A 23,064-nucleotide genomic window follows, 5' to 3' on the forward strand; every position below is an offset into this window, starting at 1 on the left:
GAGTGGGAGTGGGACGGTCAGGAGGCAGGAGGGGGAGGCCACGCACCACGGGACGCCAGGGCAATGGAGGGGAATAACTCGGCGTGTCGTGGACTGCCGGAAGCTTCTCAGTGAGTCAGTGGCGCATTCTTAGACTATGAGAATACGGCCAGGCTACGTTTAAGCGTAAATTAACCGTACGAAGCTATGCTGCGACAAGAGACAGTGAGAATAAAGACAGACGGGACAGGCGCTGACACGGGGCCCGTTGGAGAAGTTGCTGCATGTCTGTCGCATGTCTGTAAAGTTGCGGAAGTCCAAACCTTTGTCTGCCTGAAGCCTGAAGTACCAGTTTCTCCGAGCCGGCTGTTGCTAGGTTACGAAGCACCATTAATTTCGGCTCGGGAGCCGCGTCGCGGGATCAATTCGGTGGTTTTTATATATTTTTTCGGCTGTAATCTAGTCCATCATAATGGTCCTGGAAAAACATTCTGGTGATATTACAATAGAGAAATAGAACAATAGGGTGGGCCCGCCATTGTGCCATGTGAGAGTTAAAAATAGTTTTCCCGAGTGGGAGAAAATAATTTAATATACGAACGTAATGGGGTACGTGCAGATACAGACGTACGTTTGCCACACCCATTCCACCACTGCCCTGTTGGTCATTCCATTCCCATCTTACCTCAAAGCCATGCTTCTCTGACGGAACCCATACAAGTCTCTTGGCCGCCCAATCAGCTTGACTTGAGGCCGGAAAAACTGATGTGGGGGAACTAGGTCCCGCCCCCGTGGAGAGGAACCGGGTTATGTCATTGGCGCCGCCTCCCGCTGGCCGAGACATGTTTATGGCACTGAAAAAAATGAAGAAATATCAAACTGATGGTGCATAATGCCGGAACGTGTGTGACCTAAAACCGGAGAGGATGAGGGGAGAGCGCGGAGCAGGAAGTGGCCTGACTGAGCGCTACAGCAGGCGCGGTGTAGGGACGACAGGGGGTGTGTCGCACAACCACAGGACATCAGCACTTGACGGTTTGGTGAAGTGACATCTCGGGTCGAGAGGAAGGACACGATCCCAAATGCAGGTCATCCTACTGTAGATACAGTAGTCGCTCTGAATTATACTAGGCGGTTTCATGGATTACGCACTCACCCACTGTCCTCACAAGTAGGCTACATGGCATCTCTAGAAGCAAAAGAGGTCACTTTGCTGTGCCCTTATAATTATAGAAAAATGCCAGGCCTCAGTCGAGTCTGCAACCAATATGGTCATTTTCTTGGTTTTGGTCTTGATATTGCACGTGGTGTTTAGCATACTGTTTAATTCTGCCTGTACTTAAAGTGAAGCGATTGTCACATGTGATACACAGCAGCACAGCACACGATGCACACAGTGAAATTTGTCCTCTGCATTTAACCATCACCCTGAGTGAGCAGTGGGCGACCATGACAGGCGCCCGGGGAGCAGTGTGTGGGGACGGTGCTTTGCTCAGTGGCACCTCAGTGGTACCTTGGTGGATCGGGATTTGAACCGGCAACCTTCTGATTACGGGGCCGCTTCCTTAACCGCTAGGCCACCACTGCCCCACCACACGGCCACTTGTGCCCGTATATTGTGGGGTTTTTTATGTCTTGCACTGACACTTTTCTTGAACGTTTGGGGACTTGCTAATAAATCTCGTGGTCCAGTGACAATAAAAGGTTGTGAGTCTTGCTACGCAGAAGCGAATTTGATTGCTCCGCTTCATTCACTAACCACGTGCACTACATGACAGTCAGCTCAGGGTGAGCGTCGATGTCACCGCCGTACGAGTCTACGACCCCGAAGACAGGGAGTGACGTCGCTCGGGTTTAAAGAGCCAGAGGGAAAGTAAAGGGGAAAAAAACCCCATTTAGTCAGGAATGTTAAAAGGTGAGCTGGTGGACACCCTGATTCCAGCCATGCCTTTCTGTCCACACCCACCCGGTGACAGCCACCTGTCACCTGTGTCACACGTGGCCGTGGAGGACATCCAGGACACGGGTTGGAGCCCCTGCTTTGAGAATAAAGGATCGAGCCTCGGAAGGAGAGAGGGGGTTCCCTCGTGTTGGGGAGGAGGTCACTGCGGGTAGCCGAGGGGAGGATCCCATGCGGACCTGGGCGGATGAATGGAGGGACCCCGCCTACAGCCGCTTCTTCGGCAAAAACGCACATTAATCACGGCGGCTGCTGATATCATGACGCCCGACACCTTATTACCCGCTAATAACCCGCTAATAACGGAGCCGCGGACGACAAAGGACAGAGCGGGTCGGGGGGGGGTGATCGATTCGACGCGCCATCGTCATTTTTCATTTCGGATGAGACGACGCTGCCGTCGCCGCTGTCGCGCCGGGCTCTACGCCTCCCGCATTCAGAGCAGCCTAGCCGGGCTAGCGGCGCCGCTAGCCCCGCGAAATGCGATATGCGATAAGAACTGCGGCGGATTCGAATAACGGGACGTCTTACCTCTCGACCCGGTCCAAGACGTTGGCGGCGTTGCGGGCGGCCAGGGGCGAAACGAGGCGCCTCTGGACTAGTCTGCGTCTTCCCCCCTTTCCTGGTGCGAACTGCGAGGTGCACAGCCTGCTGCGAATGCGGCTTTTATCATTACACCGCCCGGACGAAGTCGCGCACAGACGGCGACTCCGAGAATTAAACAGCAGACGGCGAGTAGGGGCAAGTCGCCAGCTTCACTGGGGGAAAAAACGCTTCCGCCATCCCAGCCAATCATCTTGCAGAATAAGAAAATGTCCCGCCTTACGCACGTTGTCGACCAATTAAAATGCAGAATGCCCCTTTAGCCCGACCTCCTGGATAGCTCAGTCCTGTCCCACCTACTTACTGGCAGAGTTCAACAGAATAGCGAATGAGGGCAGAGATTAGAAGAATGGCAAGAAGTTTGTCCAATCACATTACAGCTTTGCAATTTGACCGACGTGCGTTGCGGCGAATCGTGTGAGAGGAGCAGGTGCCGCGCCAGAAGCGCCGCTGTCGCGGTAGAGATTTGCGCGCTCTTTGTTGATGACAGCAGTGACTGTCGCACAGTCTGTCTGCAGGAGGCCGAGCTGAGGAACCGGCTGCGCGGAGAAGTAGTCGCCCCAGATTCCGCTTACTGAAGGGGAGCAGCAATCGACGCGGAAGCTTGTGCTCGAGTTGAATCGAAATGATCGGCCCTCGCCCAATTTCTCATGCAGTCTTTGCAGATAATTTGTGCCCAAACCCCCTCGACTCCTGGTCACGAATGCAAAGTGAATTTGAGTCCAGTGAAGTCAGAAAGGAAGACTGACATGTCTTAGCCAGTACCAATAGTATAAGACTTTGTGGCTAAATATATATTAACAAGCAAACCATAATAGACCGAAATTCTGATTTCTTGAAATAAGAAAACATTTCATTGGTTTTTAAATAATCTGCAGTGTAAATTTACCCCTGCCTTACAATCAGCTGGTAAATCAAACACAGACACACTGTCCTCACAGAGAATATATAAAATAATATGCAGATCGTTTTTCTTCCAAGCAAAAATGTATTTTATTAGATCTATGTATACAAAATGTCCAGAGACATAAAATCACATCGTGACACAAATCTGGACTCAGTTGCATAGCTCAAATGAATGCCTTTCCCAAACCAATTATTTGGTAGACAGGGTTTGTGGTTTCATATTACATATTTAATACATATTACCATGGGCCCGGTATAGTATGTATGATATAGGTATAAACACAGGGAAAACAAAGGAAAACACTTTTCGCTAAATGTGTTACCTGATTTTTACAGCTGTACTTTTAGATACCGGCATACAGCTAGAGAATTTGTGAATTAGTGAATCTAATCTGCTCTGTAATAAGGAGCAACGCGCCTGTGATCAACACACAAAGTTTAAAAGTGCAGGTGGTTGGGATTCAAGTTACTCTGCATCTGAACTGGAGAAGTCTGACACACACACACACACACACACACACACACACACGCAGTGACACCAGCCATATATAAATAGAATGTGGTCGCCATGGAGACTAGAAGGAAATGACACACAAACAACAAACTCTAACACACATATGCACAAATACACACACACACACAGAGGAAGAACCAGTGAGAGGGGGCCGGAGAAAAATGCGCGCACACATAGCAACTCTTTCACACAACTGATAAAATATGTGCCAGAATGACAGATCAGGACAAGTAAAAGTAACATTACAATTTAAAAGTGTTCAGTGCGAATCTTTCCTTTTTTTTTTTTTAAATCTGTGCGATATCAGTTCGGATACAATTCAAAGCAGAGTTCACACACATAGGTTCAGTTCATTTGAACTTCCATTTCAGCACTTTCATCAATACTCTTGGCAGCATCTTAACAGTGCAAAATAGGTGCTGTCACTGAAGCCGCAAATCCAATGCATAGTTTATTAAACGCACACTGCGACATTTATTTTTGAACATTTAGTCAGAGTGAAGCATTGTGAGAAACAGTGATGCACATTCTTTAAACCTCCGCATATCTCCGATCAAAGGCACACCCTACAAGAATGGGTTTTAGCAACCCAGTGGCAGCAGCATTCCACAAAATTCCAAGAGTCAACAACACCAACCACTGCAGAGTCCAACAGTTGCAATCACTAAGCATCAAATGTGATCCCAGCCATGAAATATTACCTGCAGAGTATCTGCAGCATGGACAGGACCTGACGTCCCTTCTGGCAGAAGATGCAGAATACACCGTCCCAAATCTGCCCAATTTATCTACTTTGTGCTTTGTTAAGTAAAAAAAAAAATGGTTCTTTTTCCAAAATTATAACAGTGTCTAAAATAAACCAGATAAATATATATCATACAACAACATTTTACACATTTGTGCACCATTTCAGTTTTTAAACAGCTTTCCCTTTAGTGCGGTAGCTCAAGCACATAAGACGGCATGTAACTGTAGGCCCGACGGACCGCTGCATATTGCGACCTCCTCCCAGCTGTAACGGCACCGACCGTGTCGCCATGCGAACATGTCCGAACCGAGAGGCGCCAGCCACGGGGGGGCGCTGTTGCGGTGCCGCGCCTCTGTCGCGTACGTGCGTGAGCTGCTGCCAGGGACGAACGCTGATTCCAGATCGCCAGGCCCAGTCAGGCAACTCTGCAGCCCGCCTCCCCTGAAAGCACCCCCTCTCTAGCCTTTTCTCCAGAAGAACCCAATTTCCAAGTCGAGCCCCCGTCACATGGTCCTTTGCTTTGCTTAATCTGAATATGTGCCTATAAATCTGCCCCCCCACTGTCCTTGTCCCCTCATTCTTCCTCACTGAGTCCCTTTCTTTCTCAGTCTAACCCCTGGGCCTCCCCGGTGGCCCGTCCCCAGCGACCTCTGACCCCAGCGTCAGTGTGCATGTGGGTGCTCAGTGACAGCCCGGGAGGCCCGTCGTGGTGGGGGGGGTGGGTGCAGGTGAGGGGGGTGTCCGTAAGGGGGACGGGGAGGAGAGCTGCAGGGCCACTTCGTTCTCGTAGCAAAACGAGGAGCGCGAGCTCTTGGCGTACTTCTTCTCGGCAAGGTCCTTAGCGCTGCAGGAGGGCGTGCCGGGGATCTCATACGTCCGGTTGAAGTAGGAGTAGTCCACCTGTGGGCAGTGCGACAGGAAACGGGGTCATTTTCAGCTTCATTAACACACGGGGACACATGTGACCAAGTCTTTCTTGGAAATGGGGAGAGTTGCAAAGGACATGACAATTAATTACAATAAAAAAGTGAGTTTTTCCCTGAATATATATTTATATATATGAAGTTATATGTATATTAAGATGTATTTTCACTATATATATATAATTATAATATATTATTCTAAAACATATTGTCCCTTTCATTCATCTTTTTTTTTTTAACCCTTTCTGACCCTCCTCCTTTTTCCCTGCCCCTTGCATTGTGCCTTTGGCTTCAATGGACAATAGACTGGATCCCTTCCTCCACTCCTCTTTTTTTAAACCTTTTTGCTTCCCTTTAGGAGGAGCGTTGGGGACACCTGCTGTCTTGCATGTGCTTTACACGCTTGTTCTGCCCCCCCCACAACATTTCCAGTTCCCCCACCTGGTAGCAGTTTTTTCTTTCAAAGAGTACGGGCTCAAAGCGGTGACCCCAGAGGATCTCGGAGGTGAGGTAGGACGAGCGGCACTGTGTCGTCATGGCAGTGGCCTCCACCATCCCTTCCAGTATGACCACAACCTCCAGGTCGACGTCAGTCTCCAGCTTCCGTCGGTCCATCTGGAAAAATGGGCTGTCCTCGTCAATCTCATGCACGATAGTCACCGGTGACACGAGGAAGATGCGGTCCATGCCGGTGTCGAAGCCCACGTTGATGTCCACGTGGTCCAGAGGAAGGAACTCGCCCTCAGGGGTCACTCGTGGCTACGGTCAAGTAAAAGAAGACCAGAGTCTGATTAGAATACAAATAATGATTATTCCCGGGCATGTTAAAGAGGGAATGGGGTCGCGCTCCATCCTGCTGTGCCCCATTTGCAGGAAAAATCTCAGAACGGCCTCTGTTCCTTCTAAAGTCCATCTTTACCCAGGTCACTCACATCATCCCTCTTCTCGCCATCAGCTTAGGTCCAGATCTAACTGTTCTGCACTTTGACCGGAGGATCTATGCTTGATCAGAAAATTCAGCATCATCACATGGATAACATGGGAATAAATGAATGGCCAAAAATGGCTACAGTGAAGACATCCGTGTCCAAATATTTCCTAAACACAATATTAAATATACACACACACACACATATATATATATATATATATATAGGACCACGTCAAAGACACACATACTCAGCCACAACCACTGAGAACAAGATGAAAGGAGACAATGGTTTTGAGTTGGAGGCAAAATTAATCCCTGCGCAAATCCTATAAACCCTCGGAATGATTGAGAACAAAACAAGCATTCATTACCCAGGGTCTGTCGCACAGATGTCTCACTCATCCTCCTTTCATCCCTCTATCCTCTAGCTCTCTATTCTCTGGTTTCTGTAGCCGCGACTCCATCTTTATCACTTTTACCCTCGATTTTTATTCAGTCTGGTCTCATCACCTTCAGTAACTGGAGCCATTAAATATACTGCAATTAAAAACAGTAGCTGTATGTTTTAAAAAATCATTTTACGTTCTTATTTTTTTTTAGATTTACAGCAGTTACCAGACGCCCTTATCCAGAGCGACTTACAATCAGTAGTTACAGGGACAGTCCCCCCCTCAGGGACACGATGGTAGTAAGTGGGATTTGAACCTGGGTCTTCTGAGTGTGTTAACCGCTAGGCTACTACCACTACCACTAAAGACTAAAGCTTGTTATAATGCCTATTTAAAAGTGTGGGCAAGGGGGTAAGATGGGGTGAGACATGGAGATGGTATCAAGCCCTGGTATCTGAGCACCTTGTCTTCTGCATCGGCCCCAAAACCTCCTTCACTGCCTCACTTGATCTTGATGTAGGGACTGTCTTTTGCCTTCGTGTCAGAGGTCAGACCCACGCAGGAAGCTGCGTTAGACGTGTAAAGACGTGTAAATGGCGTTAGCATGCATGAACTCACCTTAAGCAGCTGAGCCCGGACGTGGGCCTCCACCAGGTGGCTCTTGCGCAGGTTGCCCACCCTCCACATCATGCAGAGTTTCCCGTCCCTCATGGCCACCACGGCCGAGTCGGAGAACACCAGCGTCTCATTGCGCTTCTTGGGCTTGGCGATCTTGGCCATGACCGCCCCGATAATGAAGGCGTCGATGATGCAGCCCACAATGCACTGCAAAACGACAGCGAACACCGCCAGGGGGCAGGCCTCGGTAACACTCCGGAACCCATAACCAATGGACGTCTGTGTCTCCAGGGAGAACAGGAAGGCCCCCATGAAGCTGTTCACCTGCGAGAAGCACGGCTCCTCCTCCACCATCTCCAGAGCCATCCGGCTGGGTTCAGCACCAGAGGATGGAGCAGAAGATGGAGAAGGAGCAGATGCGGAGGACGAGGAGGATGACAGAGGTGCAAGGTCTCCGTGCATCGCAGCGATGAGCCAGAAGGTGAAGCCGAAGAGCAGCCAGGACAGGAGGAAGGAGAGGGAGAAGACCACCAGCATCCAGCGCCAGCGGATGTCCACGCAGGTGGTGAAGAGGTCGGTGAGGTAGCGCTGGCCCCTCTCGCTCATGTTGACGAAGGTGACGTTGCAGCGCCCGTCCTTGCCCACAAAGCGGTTGCGGGGCCGGCGCCTTCGGGGCAGGAGGGGCGAGTGGGACGCAGAGGGTGTGGGTGACCCCACGTCTCCCTGAGGACCCAGCCCCCCCAGCCCCGAGCAGGTCCCCCCTCCGTCCTGCCTGTCTCCGCTCAGCGCTCCGGCTCCGCCTCCTCGGCCTCCTCCGTTGCTCTGCAGCATGAGCACCTTGCCGTTGGGGGTCAGCGAGGGGCTAGACGTGGAGGACGGGGAGGACGGGCCCGTCTCGGCAGCACTCTGGGCGAGCTTCATCACCTCCTCCTCGTCCAGAGGACTGTCCACTGCAGCACTGAAGCGCCGCTTGACACGCGCAGCCCCCATGTCCTGAGACACGGTGTGTGTGTGTGTGTGTGTGTGTGTGTGTGTGTGATTGTGTTTTATGGGTGAAGTGGAATTAATTTTACTCTGAATGTAAACAGGAACATTTGTGTTGTGTCACTTTTGTCGGATTGCTGAGGAACCCTGATGAAACGTGTGAATCTGGCCCAGAGGTCTTGCTTTGATGCTGATGTGTAGTCAAGTTCTTTACGTCGTCACAGGGTCCGGACGGGGTGTTCTGCCACCAGAGACACGGCTAAATCCCGGCAGGAGAAATCAGGGGGACAAAAAAGCCTCACAGTCATTGTCGCAGGTCGCAGGTCGACTGCAATAACAACGCAACACACAGTCAGCATCTGTAACTCCGCCTCCTGCTGCGCATCTCATCAGCCCTCCGGCCCGATCCCACAGCAATGAGGCGACAGACCAGCACAAATCCTGCCGGCTGTGGAATCGGAGGGAAGTGATGCGGGTGCCAGATCACACGATCAGCCACCGGACCTCCTTCAGAACGTCTCAGGGTCCTCACCGTGTATCTGTCCTACGTCGAATGCATGTGCTCTGTGTGTGTGTGCGTATGTAAATGCTGATGAGTTACAGATTGATCAGTATTTCACGCACATTGACAGTAAGGACAACGACAGTGGGAAGGTAACAGCCTCGGAGGTTCCAGCTTAAACCTACAAGCACGATGGACTGTAGCTACAAGAGATTTCAGCCAAAGAGCCAGGCTCTAGTGACAGTAATAAGCAGGGGGGACACGGGACGTACCATGCAAACATACACACAGAACTTATCTTTCCTCCCAAGATCCAACAGTTTTGATTTGATGAGATGAGAAATACAAAGAAGAGGTGACAAGCAATTCCAGTTGACATTAGAACAGCATACAGGAAGTCATACAGCAGCGAAGATTCCTGAGATCAGCAGCAGGGTGACCTCAGTATTAAACATGTTCCTGGGAACGTCCTATCATGTGTCCGTTTTTTTAATGATCAAAATCTGATTGAATTTACCCAGTTAGTTTGAACTGCCAGCTTTAAGGGAATAAATTCAGAACATTACGGACAATCTAGTAAAGCTTACTTGTGAAATTTGATGGGAACCGCAATGAAGGAGACACCACTGTGGCGTGTAAGTGGAATTAAATCAGACCTACAGGAGCTTTCGGGACAGACATCTCTGTTATTATGAGGATGCCAGAAGCCCCTGTATAAATGTAAAGTGTCTGGGTCTCTCAGTTTACTGGCCCAGTAGTAAATTACTGGCCCAGGAGGTAAATCCTGGAAAATATGCCCACCACGGTGAAGTCAGCATTTTGCATGGATAATACAAAAAAGAAGGTCAATTTTACATTTTAAAATCCCCACAGAGTGGATGGAGATTCAGCTAAATAAATTAGTATCACAAAACCAGCACAGTTCAACGTTTCAGAAATGGTCCGAAAAAAAAACTAACTGGACGGAAACCGTTCGCCACACATGAAAATGAGGGAACAGATTCTTCCGAAACTGGGACGAGGCATACGGGTTCATTATGAAAATTTCTCCGTTAAGAATCAAACTAAGTCAAGCTTAAAGTCAAATGAAGAACTTAAAACCCTGTTTCTCTGGTGCGTTCTTGGTCCTCGAATTGAGCTTTGGTTTGATCTCTTCAGCCTCAATGACCCAAGAAAGAAACGTTCCCGTAGCTCACACCTAGAAATGGAAAGATGAACAACAATGAGCAAACCGTACGGTCCTTTAACCGTTACCTGTGCTGTGCCAGCAGATAAAGCCTTCTGGCTAATCGAGTAGCTAATTACTCAGTAATTAATGAGGTATTACACACGTATCTTACACAGAATTACGGTTACCTGCCGTTCTCCTTTACTTGGTTCACCTCTCATCAGTCTCCCAGCAGAAGACGTTTTCCCCGGCAGATATACGGAATAGTCTGGAAAGACAAGAAGCACAGCCGTGAAGACGCCTGCATGCAGCATCCTGTGCACTTCATCACCCATCCTGGGGCTTCTTGCAATATAATGTTCTCATGGTGGTAACCATCCAGTGGACTAGCACCACCACATTCCACTGCATTCCACCGCCATCTCCAGGCAGGATCTCACCACTTGATTTATTTTTTTTTTTGGATGTGTGTGTGTGTGTGTGTGTGTGTGTGTGTGTGTGTTTGTGTGTGTGTGTGTGTGTGTGTGTGTTTGTGTTTGTGTGTGTGTGTGGTTGGAGAATTAGTTCAAACTAATGAGAATGCCTGTCATGACCCTTAATCCATAGTGTTAATCTTACTTACCATAGAAATAAACATAAACAGGTTTAGAGACAAATACACACAGCACTGTATAATACTGTGGTAATACTGTCATTACAAAAGAAATAAATATAAAGAATATAAGAATACGAATCATCAGTGGTTCAGTTTGGTTGATAATTCTGTGCCCGTTTTTCACACAGCGACTACTGCACTGAAATACACAGGCAAATAAAGAGTCTTGTTCTCACGAAAACAACAGAAATAATCTTTCATCCAATGAAAGCTGAAATAAACCGTCCACGGTATCATCCGTGCTCAACCCGGCCCTTATCTCTGTCCACTCTGGCATTGGGCCACCACGCCTCTTGGGCCACTGGAAGTGCTGTAGTGTGACTGAGCGGTGACAGGGGACAGCAGCCTTATCACACCGAGGTGGCACATGGGAAATTGGAAAATGTATTTTATTATCAACACGCACGTACAGTTCCCCCCCGTCTAATCACACTCGGCTGACCCTTCAGGGTGTGAAAGTCAAATAGCATCACCGACAGTCATATGAGGACAGGGGGGCAGAGGTCAAACGGCAACGTTCCCAGTGAATTGCGGCCCAGACCCGGGTGATTCTTTTCGAAATCAGCGCTGTTATTGCAGATCATGTTCATGTTTTTTCCTGCAAATAAACGTTCATTTCTACTGTAGGTGGCATTTCATTTCAACCTTCAGAATCATTCGACTCCATCTGTTGTCCAGTGTCCAGCATGCTTCTCACAATGCAGTTCTTTTCAACCGGCCGAAATGGACTCTCACCAGAGAAGGAAAGTGTCACGTCTGCTGCTGTTAATTTTCTATTTTCAAGACTGTATTACGTAGGCACGAGACCATTAGAGAATAAAGCATTGCATTCTTTCTGTTTCTTTTTCATCCCAGTTGGATTTTTGTACATTTTTGTGCCTCCAAATGACTGGATTTCACTGGTCAGATGCCTGACCTTTCCATCACTTTCCACTCTCTCTGCCGGGCTATCTCGGCATTCCCAGATTATGCGCCCATAATTAGGTGTTATGCAGGCAGATCAGAGTTGATAGTAAATATGATTTCAATGTCATCCAGTAAAGCCGCTGGATGAAGTTTTCACCTCCCTGCCTGTCTTTTCTGTGTGTGTGTGTGTGTGTGTGTGTGTGTGTGTGTGTGTGTGTGTGTGTGTGAGAGCATATGCCCTTTAGCACTGCCTCCCATGGTCTATTTTAGAAATACCTGGAATGAATGATTATGCCTGACATTACATCACTGCTCTGTACTGCTGACGCAACGGCAGCTTTACAGTGACGTGTGAAGACAGTAGATGAGAAGTGTGGAGCTAAATTACGACTTTAGTGCAGAACGTGGGAACTACATCACCATGATCAGACATCCAGGCCAGAAATAAGCCTAAAATGAAGTAGTCACAAAAACGGAACCATTTACAACAATTTTAAGATTCAATATTTCACCACAGCACATCCCACAGCAATCTCCCTTTCAGTTACAGAACGTGCTGGATTGTTTTGGATTGTTTGGATTATTATACGATTGTAATTATTATAGGAAAACTGGAAGTTGCTGCGCTCTATGTTCACTGTGCCATTTTTGCACAGCACTGCCTGTGTGAGCCACCAACATGCGGTCCGGCTGTGATGTGACAACCTAGAAGCGTCACAATCGATACTTCCATTGACTCTGGCTACAGGAAACAAGGGCACAAAATGAATCCCTTCGTCGATAACAGCACATGGTTTCACCATGCGTCTCTGCAATGCCGCAGCAGCTCTCAGCTGCAACTTCCTGCTTCTGTATAGCACCCATTCCACATACCTTCCACTTGAATTCAATTTCAGAATGTGTAGAAGACATTATGATGGAATATGGGGTCTGAACAGTTGATTGATGGCATAATTCAGTTACTGAAATGTGAAAGTTTGGTAACATCTGAATGATCTGATATCTAATATTGGATATCTGAAATATCTGAATGTTGTAAATTACGTATGTTATATGAGAAAATGTTGAAATGAATTAATCGCCCTGAAGTCGCGATTGTGGTTTCAACAGCGACCACTCAACATCCATTTTATTTGCATCAGTGCCAAATGAAACATGCGGCGAGTTGGGCCTGCTGCTCCCGATCGATTCTCAGCGGAAGGCGATACGCTCGTGTTGATGCCACAAGAAAACGTTGAGTGAGCTTTTCTCAGCAGCATCTGTCTGTTTTCTCTCAGGGCAGAATGTGGTCTAATCTTCTGCTTACTACCAAAGTGTTCAGTGTGTGTGTGTGTGTGTGTGTGTGTGTGTGTGCTTGGACGAGTGTGTGTTTGTGTGTGTGTGTGTGTGTGTGTGTGTGTGTGCTTGGACGAGTGTGTGGCGTCATTTCTGAGCCCCTCCGAAGCGCAGACCTTCCCTGATCCTGGCATCCTGCCTTTTCTCGACTTATTTAGAACTTGCCCCCTCCTGCCCTCTCTGTCCCGCACAGGTTCTTTTTTTTAAATGTTTGCTTAATCTAAGGGATGGCAGCACTGCGATATTGTGTGTGTGTGTGTGTGTTCTGTTTAAGCCTCTACTCTAACAGTCACCATATGTACCAGAAGGAGTGATGATCTCCTCACTGAACACTGTCAGTCGTAATGGCTCTGGACACGACACTAACTTCCCGCTGGGCCAATCACATTCAACTCTGCCATCAGAAACAAGACAGAAAAGTCCTCACTTGTATTGACCTTGTGCCGTTACAGCAAGGCCAAATAGTGCAAGAGTTCCAACCTTTTTAACACGTAATACGTGATCGAGTCTGGATGCAGGATTTCCAGGATTAAGCAACATCAACAGACAAAAAGTGACATTTTTATTTTACTGCATCACTGGCACCGAATGTACGTGGGTTCCTGAGCCGGAAATCCGACATTTTCCAGCTTATCCTGACTCACTCTTACCTGCAGCATCGCTCGCTCTCTCTCGCTCTCAATCACAGATTATAGTGGATCATAATAATAAGAACCCATAAATCTCTACTCACTCTATGATCAGTTTTTTATCTTACTCTCTCCTCCTCTTCCTCGTACCCATTCTGCAAGGCCTGAAAATAAATCAGTTTAATACCATGATTACTGTTCATACAAACTCTGCATCATCTGAACTTCAACTCCACGGAGCTTCTGGGAGCTCAACTGTAAAGAGACCATAATGCATCACTCTGCATGCACCATGTTTAAAAGCAGGACCACTTGCATCCTTATCAGCAGGCTACTTTGGACTTTTGTGTTTAGGTTCATATACAACTGTGCATAACATGAATATGCTATTGAAAAATCCTGTGCAGAAATGTCACTTTATAAGATTAATTTATTATTATAAATAGGCATGCTGATTAATAAAGCAATAAAATGGTCCAAATTTACACTAGTATAGTATCTCTTTATATATACAGTGGATGTACTCGTTGGGTACTATTTTGTAATGAATAATATCCTTTAAAAATGATTTCTTTCCCAGGGAAAACATGGAAATATCTAAATGACCTCAAACTTGTAAATGGTACTGTAGGTAAAAAGAACGTTTTTCTGGCCAGCGTTTGTCACCGTGAGTAAAAAGAAAAATACTGAACAGTGTTTCAGTTCCCAAGGCCAAATAAACGATCAGTAACAGTATCTCTCCAACAGCATTTCCATCTATTTTCTGCATACAAAGTCGCCACATGAATCATGATACGTCACAATTTCATAAGTATTTTCAAATACAAAATTGCTCAATAAATACACGGTTGGACTATAATGCTTGGAGCAGCTGATCTTTATCTGCCTGACCTTTCTCCCTCACTGCTTCTCCTCTGCCAGCATGGCGAGAGAGACCGTTGATGAAAAGGTAATCCATCAAGATTACACGCCCAGTTTCACAGGACGGTTACACACACGACATCATGCACCCTAATAACCTTAACGACCCTACACACACACACACACACACACACACACACAGCGGCCATGACTTTTGTCAGATTGCAACGTCATCCCAAAACTTTTCTGCTGTCATTGTTATCCAGGTGATTCAGAAGACCTCCTTATCATTTATTCTCGCCAGATCACAGTTTTTACTATATTGACTACGTTTTCCTCTTATTCTGATGCATTGTGGGGATGAACAGTTTTCACACAACGTAAAGTACACAAGTTCCCACCACTCACAGTGATCAATGAGCACCAGGCTGAAAATCCGATGGTAACGAACACTTGCATTTTGGCTGATAACACACACAGGTCCCGGGGAGATGGTGCATTGACCCGAACGCAGCAGCCGAAGCTGAAGCGCAGGCTGAATAATAGTTGAGGTCGAACTTCGTTTCCTCAACTGTGGACAATCACACAATTCTGTCGATTCTGCAAAAACCCCATTCCAGCCAAGGATGCCAAAATCAAATGCTTCAATATCGCATGGATTCATTTAGCATTCATAACAAGTCCTGCACTGAATGTCACCTCAGCTCCAACAACCCACCGGCCATGTACCGACATTTTATTCATGCCTGCAGCGAGACAAAACCACGAAATAAAAGTATACTTTTCCTCAAATACAGGCCTACAGCATAATTCTGTGCTTCATCTATACACGCCAAAGAGGATTATATCTATTTCTCAGCTTTCATCCAGGCTGACCCGGTCAGTTTGTCCCCCCTGTTCTTTCACTGCACTAAATACAGCAGCTCTGGCTATTGCTCCAAATTAAAACATTTGCTTGTCTGCGTGGTTAAAAAAATCTGAAAGTAGTTTTATGAATCTGTGACACTGTTTTATATATAAATACACACACAACTTTTCCAATAATGAAATGCTATTTCTTACCAGCTCTTACTGCTCCATCATGGACGTCAGGACGTCAGATTGTGGAGTTGGAAACTGCCGATGAACTGTGTTTTCAGCCGGGCAACCTCGGCACTACTGTCTGTGCGCCGCTCCCACCGCCGGCTGCCACTCCCACCCGCCCCGCCACCATCACTCCACCCATCCTGCTCTCCCGCCCTCCATCCACCCGTCTCTCTCAGGTAGAATCACCACAAATAAAACGACTGCTGCTTAACAACTACAACAACAGCAAGAAATCTAAACCTGCAGTCAGCTGCACACACATCTGCTGCCAAGAGCTGTCAGTCAGTAGTGCACTGTCAAAGATGGTAAAAGATGGTAAAAGATGGTAAAAGATTGTAAAAGGTTCATTGAGTCTTTTCTCTGGCTCCATAATTAAACAAGTGATGGTCATTGATCAACGGAAAACTCTCTCCGGGCACGGAAATGAGGGAGAGAGACATGCAGAGACACAGAGAGAGAGAGAGAGAGAGAGAGAGAAATAAGAAGGGATGAATATCCTTCCCAAGACCACGTGCCATGTAGGACAGTATGAATAGTTCATTTTACAGTATAATAAAACAGTGCAATTTTACCAGCAGTATTCATTTATCTGTGGTCCTTTTGCATTGGTCTCCACAGTCTCTTTCAACAAATCAGCGAGTTCGTCATGAAATTAATCTTTCGGGAATAAAAGAATAGAAATGAAACAGTGAGACATAAAAAAAATAGAAATAAAAAAAACTGAATAAAATCAAGACGACATAGAAACTGGGCGCAGAAGCGCAAGCTGGCCAGCAGAGGGCAGAGTTGGAGTAGATTTGCGCCATGGCCGGTTTCACACACACACACACACACACACACACACACACACAGAAAGAGTCCCAGGTAAATGCAACATTTAAACATGCACACACACAAAAAAACAACAACAGAATAAATCCTGCACAATTCATTTCTGAATACAACTCTTCAGATTTTTTAGATGTTTTCTATGATTTGTTTCTGCCACGCTGTTCACTTTCAGGAAAATGGTTGCTTTCAACATCTGGCCAACCTGGCAGCAGATTCCTCCCAGTCCTCAGAAATCTGACCAACCTTTAGCATAGTTCAGATTTCTGTCTTTTATAAGGTTTTCTGAGCGTGATTTTCATTTCAGAAAGACTTGATTGAGAGTAAGGCCACTGGGGAGAATGTGCCGCGGGGCCGTCTGCAGTTGTTCTGCCCCGTGTTTTATAAGTAAGAATTCCAGACATGGCCATCATGAACATTACTGTCCCTCTGCTTTCACATTCACCTCTTAAAGAGACAGCGCAGCGTGAAGTTTGATTAAATGAACACCTTCCAGTGTGGCCCTGGGCGGACGACCGCGCCTACGAGTCTCTGAAAGTGACACGCATATATAATCCAGGAACGGCGATTCCATAATTCATCTTAAACACTTCTAATCAGCTGGTGAAACGCAGGGCCATTCGTTACGCGCCAAAAATGTCCGCCCCTTTCATTAAGGCCGGGGGCACGGGCGGCCCAACAGGTGGGCAATTTTCCAGAGGAGAGAAACTCATTACGGTAATGTAGGCAGAGCTGCTGGCGCTGGTTCCAATTCAAAAAATCCCAGAGCCCTCCGAGCTGTGTGGCTTTTTTACGGTTTACTTTTCACGTCTCCACGTCTGACATGTCCTCCCTCGGATTTGCCTATTTTGGCATGCGTGTGGCAGGTATTTGTTGAAATTCCACACACCCTGCGGTGATAGGTATGTTCCCCTCCCTCTCCGTCCCTCCTTTACGGCCTGTCTCTGTCCATCTCGTGCGCTCAAACACACAACACATGGCCTGGAGACCCCCTTCTGGCTCCTCCCCTTTCCTCTGTGTTACTACTCAGAAGCGTCTAAATGTGCCGTGACATCGCAAAATCTCCCAGAATGCTCCAAACCGACGCAAAATGGCTGAAGTGGCTCCAATTCCAGCGCCAGCGGGCGAATCCGGTTCCTTTGCCATTGTGCCATCGTGCCCGTGATTTGTATTGATTTCTTTTCGGCCCCCCCATGCTGGGCTCCTGCCATGATGTGTGTCTGTAGGCCTTGGCGCCGGCGTGGGAGCGCAGTGACGGGGCCGTAACTCTCGGCTTGGTGTTTCAGGAACTTCGCCACATGAGTCACCGCCATTTTGCAGGAAAGGCCGCGTGCGGATACGGCCACGCGTGTACTTTAAAACGATAAAAACCAGTCAAAACAGCGTGGAACACCGCCGACATTTTTATGTTCCAAACAGCAACGGTAAATTGGAGCTCACTAGACACATGCCATTAAATTATGCCATTTCTGAGATTTATAATCCAGCTATATTAAAAATAATGATCTTAGTTTTATTTAACAATGGAAACCAAGTAAATAAATATAAAGCCATAAATGGAGGGAGTATTATCTTGGCTCTGTAGGAAGCTCGTAAAAACCTGGACGTGGGGGTCCATCTGGTAAAAAGTGCATTATGTGGCATTATTTCATCTTCATATTCGGAGAAGCCCCTCCCCCTCGTCTCTCCCTCACTCCATTTCTCCTTCTCCTCTCCTCTTCTCTTCTCTCCCCCACCCCACCCAGACCCGACCCAGAAGGAGTTTCGGGGCCGCAGAGTCTGGATTATCCCCGCAGCATCCTGGCAGCTCGGACGGTAGGATTTCGGGGTTTTTTTTTATTATAAACGCCCCGATGTGGTTGCAATTAAAACGTAGAACTGACCCGTTTTTACTGTACTTTTAATGTACTTCCAGACATTCCTACATAGCCCATGGTCTTATTATGATTATTATATTAGTTGTTATTAATATTGTTATTATTATATTTATTATTATTGTCCGGGTTTCGTGCATCGTTTATGTTGTGCGATCGAAAGCTTGTAAGAATATTTTAAATGTGTCGAGATTTCATCTCCACCAGAGAAGAGCGCCTGATAAAAGTGAAATAAAAAGAATGATTTTATCTGCACATTGTGCGCCCGATTTAAACATCTTACGTGACGGATTCGATGATCGAAATAACGGTGCGTGTATATTTGGCTCGTGGTTATTTAAAGCGCCGGACCCCCGCTGCCCAGCTGGAGCGGCACAGCAGCCCTGAACCCCAAAAGGCTGCGGGGGTCACCTGCCTGTCGCCCCCGGGTCCCCTCCCCGCCTGACAGACATTTATTCGATTTAAAAACACCAAAGTTGGGGGGACGAAAAGTGGGGGAGGAACGTCGTCGTCCTGTGGCGAGAATGATTTCGTTGTTATGACCCCCAGATCTTTACACGAATAAAGAATAATAAATTAAAGACCTTGTGAAGCGGAAAATGGTCAAAATGGGATGAAAAAAATGAAAGAAAATCGAGCCGAAGCCATTTTGATAAGTTTGCAAAGAGAATCATATTTAATGGTGGAATACGCGATTGTGTAAATTGCATTAGAATAGGCGTGTACCTCGTATCCAAGTTGACTGTGGAATCACGTCTGAAAACGCATTTTTAATTTGTCCTTTTTTCCTGCTCCTTCCCCCCATTATTAATAATTTTCCTCCTTCCATCCCTTAACCGTCCTTCCTGTAACCACGGGGCTAATAATCCGCAAATGATCCATATTTATAACCCAGAAGCAGCATGGACTCTCTCTTCTCCACCCCTTCTCCGCACACCTTCCCAGTCTCCGTCAACTCTTCCTTCCCTTCGTCCTCTCCCTCACTCTCTCCGTCCCCGAGCATGGCCTCCACCGCTCTCTTCTGCTTCCTGCTGTCCCTCCTGTCTTTGTTGGGGATCATAGGGAACCTGTACACCATGGGGCTTCTGATTGGGCGCGGCAGAAGCGGGCGGCGGCGGCGGCGGATGAAAAGCAGCTGCTGCCTGAGCGCCTGGTCGCCCCCCTCGCTCTCTCCGAGCTCCTCGGCCTCCTCCTCGCTCCACCTTCAGGTGCTGAGCTTGGCTCTCGCCGACCTTCTCTACCTGTCCACCGCGCCCTTCATCGTGTACGACAGCCTGGCGGCAGACTGGGCCTTTGGGGAGGTGGGCTGCCGGCTGCTGCTGAGCCTGGACCTGCTCACCATGCACGCCAGCATCTTCACCCTGACCGCCATGAGCCTGGACCGCTACCGGGCCGTGGCCGACCCTCTGGCCGCCTCTTCCTCGCCCTCATCTGGACTCCTTCGGGTGGCTCTTGCCTGGGGTACGGCCATCGCCCTCAGTCTGCCCATGATGATCACTCTGCACCTGGAAGATGGCGGGGTCCAGGAGGGCCAGCTCTGCGTTCCTGCCTGGGACGAGCAGAGCTCCAAAGCCTACCTCAGCGTGCTGTTCTGCACCAGCATCCTGGGTCCGGGGATCGCCATCGGAGCCCTCTACACCTCCCTGGGGTGGCTGTACTGGAAGTCTCAGACGCAGAGCGCCTGGGCCACCAGCAGCACCTACCCCCCCCGGGCCCCGAGGCCCAAAGTCCTGCTGCTCATACTGGCCATCGTCCTGGCGTTCTGGGCGTGCTTCCTGCCCTTCTGGATCTGGCAGCTCCTGCCCCTCTACCGGCCGGAGCTCCTGAGGTCCGTCCCCATCAGCACGCAGGTCACCGTCAATCGGATTCTAACCGGCCTGACGTACGGCAACTCGAGCGTGAACCCGTTCTTCTACACGCTCCTGACTGGCAAGCACAGGAGAAGCGGACCGACGCCGAACACGGGCGCCTCACTCTGCCAAAAAGAGAGCCCTTTACACTGACGTCCCTGACGGACACGTGACAGACGGACCAGGTCCAGACTCTACTCTAGCGCCACCTAGTGAGGCGCCATTAACGGGACCACGTACGATTCCTTTCATTTGGATTTGGGCTGTGATTTTACGTTTTAACATGCAAAAATACCAAAATCCAAAATGCATGAACAATTTCCACAATATGCACTTCAGAACCCACATGCAGAAATACGAAATATTTCAGAAATACAAAATATTTGCCAAATTGTCGATTAAGATGACAGAGTACTGATGAAATTATTTAATGAAATTGGCTTCATGTTTTTATGCCTTCCAGTTAAAAACATTATTTAATACAATTACTTAGCAATGGCACTTATACGCATTACCTTATTGTAACAGATACCACGTAAGGTCCTAAATTCATTTTGGTGTTTAAACTGAAATTGGACAGGCATTTTTCCTACATTATTTATGGAATGGGATGGGGGGCGGGGGGGTCTATGTAGATTACTGAGGTCAAACTGATTCAATTTTTTATTCTAAAAGGAAGTCTGACATGCTACACTTCTATGAAGGTTGCTAAAAGGGATTTTTTGCTGCAGTGAAGCAACGTATCACTTTATCCATGCGTGCAATTTCAATGAGTACAATGAATAAAATGCAATATGTGTGGATTGGGGCTTCATTTGCAGCACACTTTTAACTTTTTGAAAATAAATATGTTCTGTACTTTTTTACATGCATGTGTTTTAAGATTAGAAGTGGATATGCAGTGTTTGTATTCATTTTAATAGTGTAATTCGACCACATTGTGAATATTTGAGTACATTCGTCCCAGTGTCCCTCAGGTAAATATCCGAGCGTGGGCAGCAGCAACGATGAGGCGATGACGATGGGAAAAAGGATAAAGAAACATAAAAGAACACTGGTCAGCGCGTCAATATATTATCTGTGACTGTAGCCTGTGCGTATTGTTTTAAGGCCCAGCATGCTGTTGGTGGGTTTGTGCGTGATACAGTGTGCAGCATGTGTGCTTTATTTGGCATGTCTGTGTGTTGGGCTCTGTGTGGCCGGTACACGTGTGTGGTTGGAACGTGTCTGAATGAACAGACTGTATGAGGTTAGCGTGCCCGCTGCTCTCTGACGCAAACGGACAAATGTTGTTGTTTGACATGGAGGTTTGAGAAGGTTGGCGAAGGCATTTGGTGTGAAACACCATCCCGAGACTCAACCTGCTCTGTACAACTGTACTGTACTGTTCAAAACATCCTAATAAAGTCACTTTTGTGCCACGTACCTGAAGAAAAGCGAAGGGTGTCGAGGTAGCGCCACAAACAGAACCTGAACCTGTGAAAGAGAGCAACGCAGTTTTGTGCCAGCCATAATCCCATAATCCCCTGCCAGTCACTCATCAAGCCTGTTCGGCCCTCACGGCATCACATGTGGTCCCATGGGAAGTGTCCAGTGTCACCGTGGAACTCCAATAATAATTCCCAGCTGTGCACAAGAAGGGAACGAGGACAGAGTCCGAATTTCTGCTTTCTGAACATCACCACACCAGATTTACTGGACCACATTCTGATGGACAGTTCAGACCTGTACACATGGTGGCCCTTCCAGGATCACCTTTTCCACCCGCTGATCCCAGGCCATTATTACAGGCAAAATGTCTGACCTCAGACCAGATACTTGGCTCGGAGCGTCAGGCAGTTCTGCTGTGAAAGCGGCCATCTTCAGGCCAAGACTAACACTGGGCTGTCTCCTTCTAACCATGCTACTAAAGCATGTTGAGGTGAGCAGAAGGAGCTGCAGTCAAATGCTTCTTTGAAAGCTAATGGCATTTTTGTCATTCTTTGTAAGCAATTAATGTCCCTCGTTGTTCCTGGACGTTCGGCTATTACCACAACATAGTTGGCAGCTATTTGGTGTCTGGAGGAATATGGTGCTGGATATTATTATTGCACAGCGGTACCGACGGGTGGAGAGCCCTCCCAAGGCCTGTTCATATGACTGAGTGCCTGATAAACTAAACCAAACACTGGCAATATTGTCCCGGTGGAGGACAGCGAATACGTCCACTGTCGGTTTATATTGGTGGCAGCCTGCACTTTTTCATGTTTTACCTGAACATTTCCCCCTTCCTGGAATCCTGGCCGGGTGTCCCCCACCCGTCCGAGGCAGGTGCCCCTCCCTCTGGGCAGCCGCTTCAGGAAAGTGTCCCGCTGGGCAGACGAGACTGGGCCGCGGACTGGGCCAGGACCCCGCTGCGAGCGCATGAGAGGCTCCCTTTCTCGTCCTCCGTCTTCCTTCTGTCTCCACATCTGTTTTCCTTCCCTCCTTTCCACCCCGCGTCTGCTCTCCTGCCCTCCAGATCACAATTAGAAATGCACGTTCACAATCGTGGCCGTGGGACAGAAATGCGGAGAATCGTACGGATAAACGCCCGGCGGTCTCCTCTTCAAACATCTGAGGACGATTTTCCCGCTGTTTGTGGTGCGGTTAACCACCCCCCCCCCCCCAACACGCAGGAACACAAGCGCTTCATTGTGGGCGGCAGGTCGCACCGCCGTGTCAGCCGGCCTGCGTGCTCGGGGGGTCGGAGGTCACATAAACCTACATGTGCGTGGCAGTTCGCACACCGCCGCTCTTACCGCCACGTCTGCACGTATTAAACTCCAGAAACGAT

The 23,064-nt window shown here is 47.9% G+C and overlaps 3 protein-coding genes across 12 annotated transcripts in view; 1 reads left to right on the forward strand and 2 right to left on the reverse strand.

Annotated features, from left to right (window-relative positions):
- myh14 (myosin, heavy chain 14, non-muscle) overlaps window positions 1-2,687 on the reverse strand; it is a 28,817-nt gene extending 26,130 nt beyond the window's left edge. For 6 of the 9 annotated variants that reach the window (XM_028979868.1, XM_028979870.1, XM_028979866.1 and 3 more), the window contains exons 1-2: window positions 2,471-2,687; window positions 665-833 (exon numbers count right to left, since the gene is read on the reverse strand). In XM_028979868.1, coding sequence (XP_028835701.1) covers window positions 665-823 — 159 coding nt within the window. In that variant the 5' untranslated portion in view covers window positions 824-833; window positions 2,471-2,687. Of the gene's footprint in view, window positions 1-664; window positions 834-2,470 lie in introns of those variants that run through there. The other 3 variants (XM_028979864.1, XM_028979862.1, XM_028979861.1) reach the window with 2 other exon arrangements.
- Window positions 2,688-3,524: 837 nt separating this feature from the next.
- On the reverse strand, window positions 3,525-15,791 carry kcnj14 (potassium inwardly rectifying channel subfamily J member 14). Of its 2 annotated transcripts, XM_028979872.1 has the most exons (6): window positions 15,674-15,756; window positions 13,855-13,914; window positions 10,414-10,493; window positions 7,572-10,255; window positions 6,075-6,392; window positions 3,525-5,610 (listed from the first exon to the last, which is right to left on the reverse strand). In XM_028979872.1, the coding sequence occupies exons 4-6, from the start codon at window positions 8,559-8,561 to the stop codon at window positions 5,392-5,394; spliced, it is 1,527 nt and encodes a 508-aa protein (XP_028835705.1). In that variant the 5' UTR covers window positions 8,562-10,255; window positions 10,414-10,493; window positions 13,855-13,914; window positions 15,674-15,756; the 3' UTR covers window positions 3,525-5,391. The 2 variants fall into 2 exon arrangements, with proteins under 2 accessions (XP_028835705.1, XP_028835704.1); XM_028979871.1 differs by lacking the exon at window positions 13,855-13,914 and having other exon boundaries at window positions 15,674-15,791.
- A 2,512-nt stretch (window positions 15,792-18,303) lies between these two features.
- On the forward strand, window positions 18,304-20,402 carry uts2r3 (urotensin-2 receptor 3). Its single transcript, XM_028981004.1, has 2 exons — window positions 18,304-18,340; window positions 19,295-20,402. The coding sequence occupies exon 2, from the start codon at window positions 19,302-19,304 to the stop codon at window positions 20,400-20,402; it is 1,101 nt and encodes a 366-aa protein (XP_028836837.1). The 5' UTR covers window positions 18,304-18,340; window positions 19,295-19,301.
- The last annotated feature ends 2,662 nt before the right edge of the window (window positions 20,403-23,064 follow it).

This window comes from Denticeps clupeoides, chromosome 5 (assembly GCF_900700375.1).
Source record: "Denticeps clupeoides chromosome 5, fDenClu1.1, whole genome shotgun sequence".
Lineage (NCBI taxonomy): Eukaryota > Metazoa > Chordata > Actinopteri > Clupeiformes > Denticipitidae > Denticeps > Denticeps clupeoides.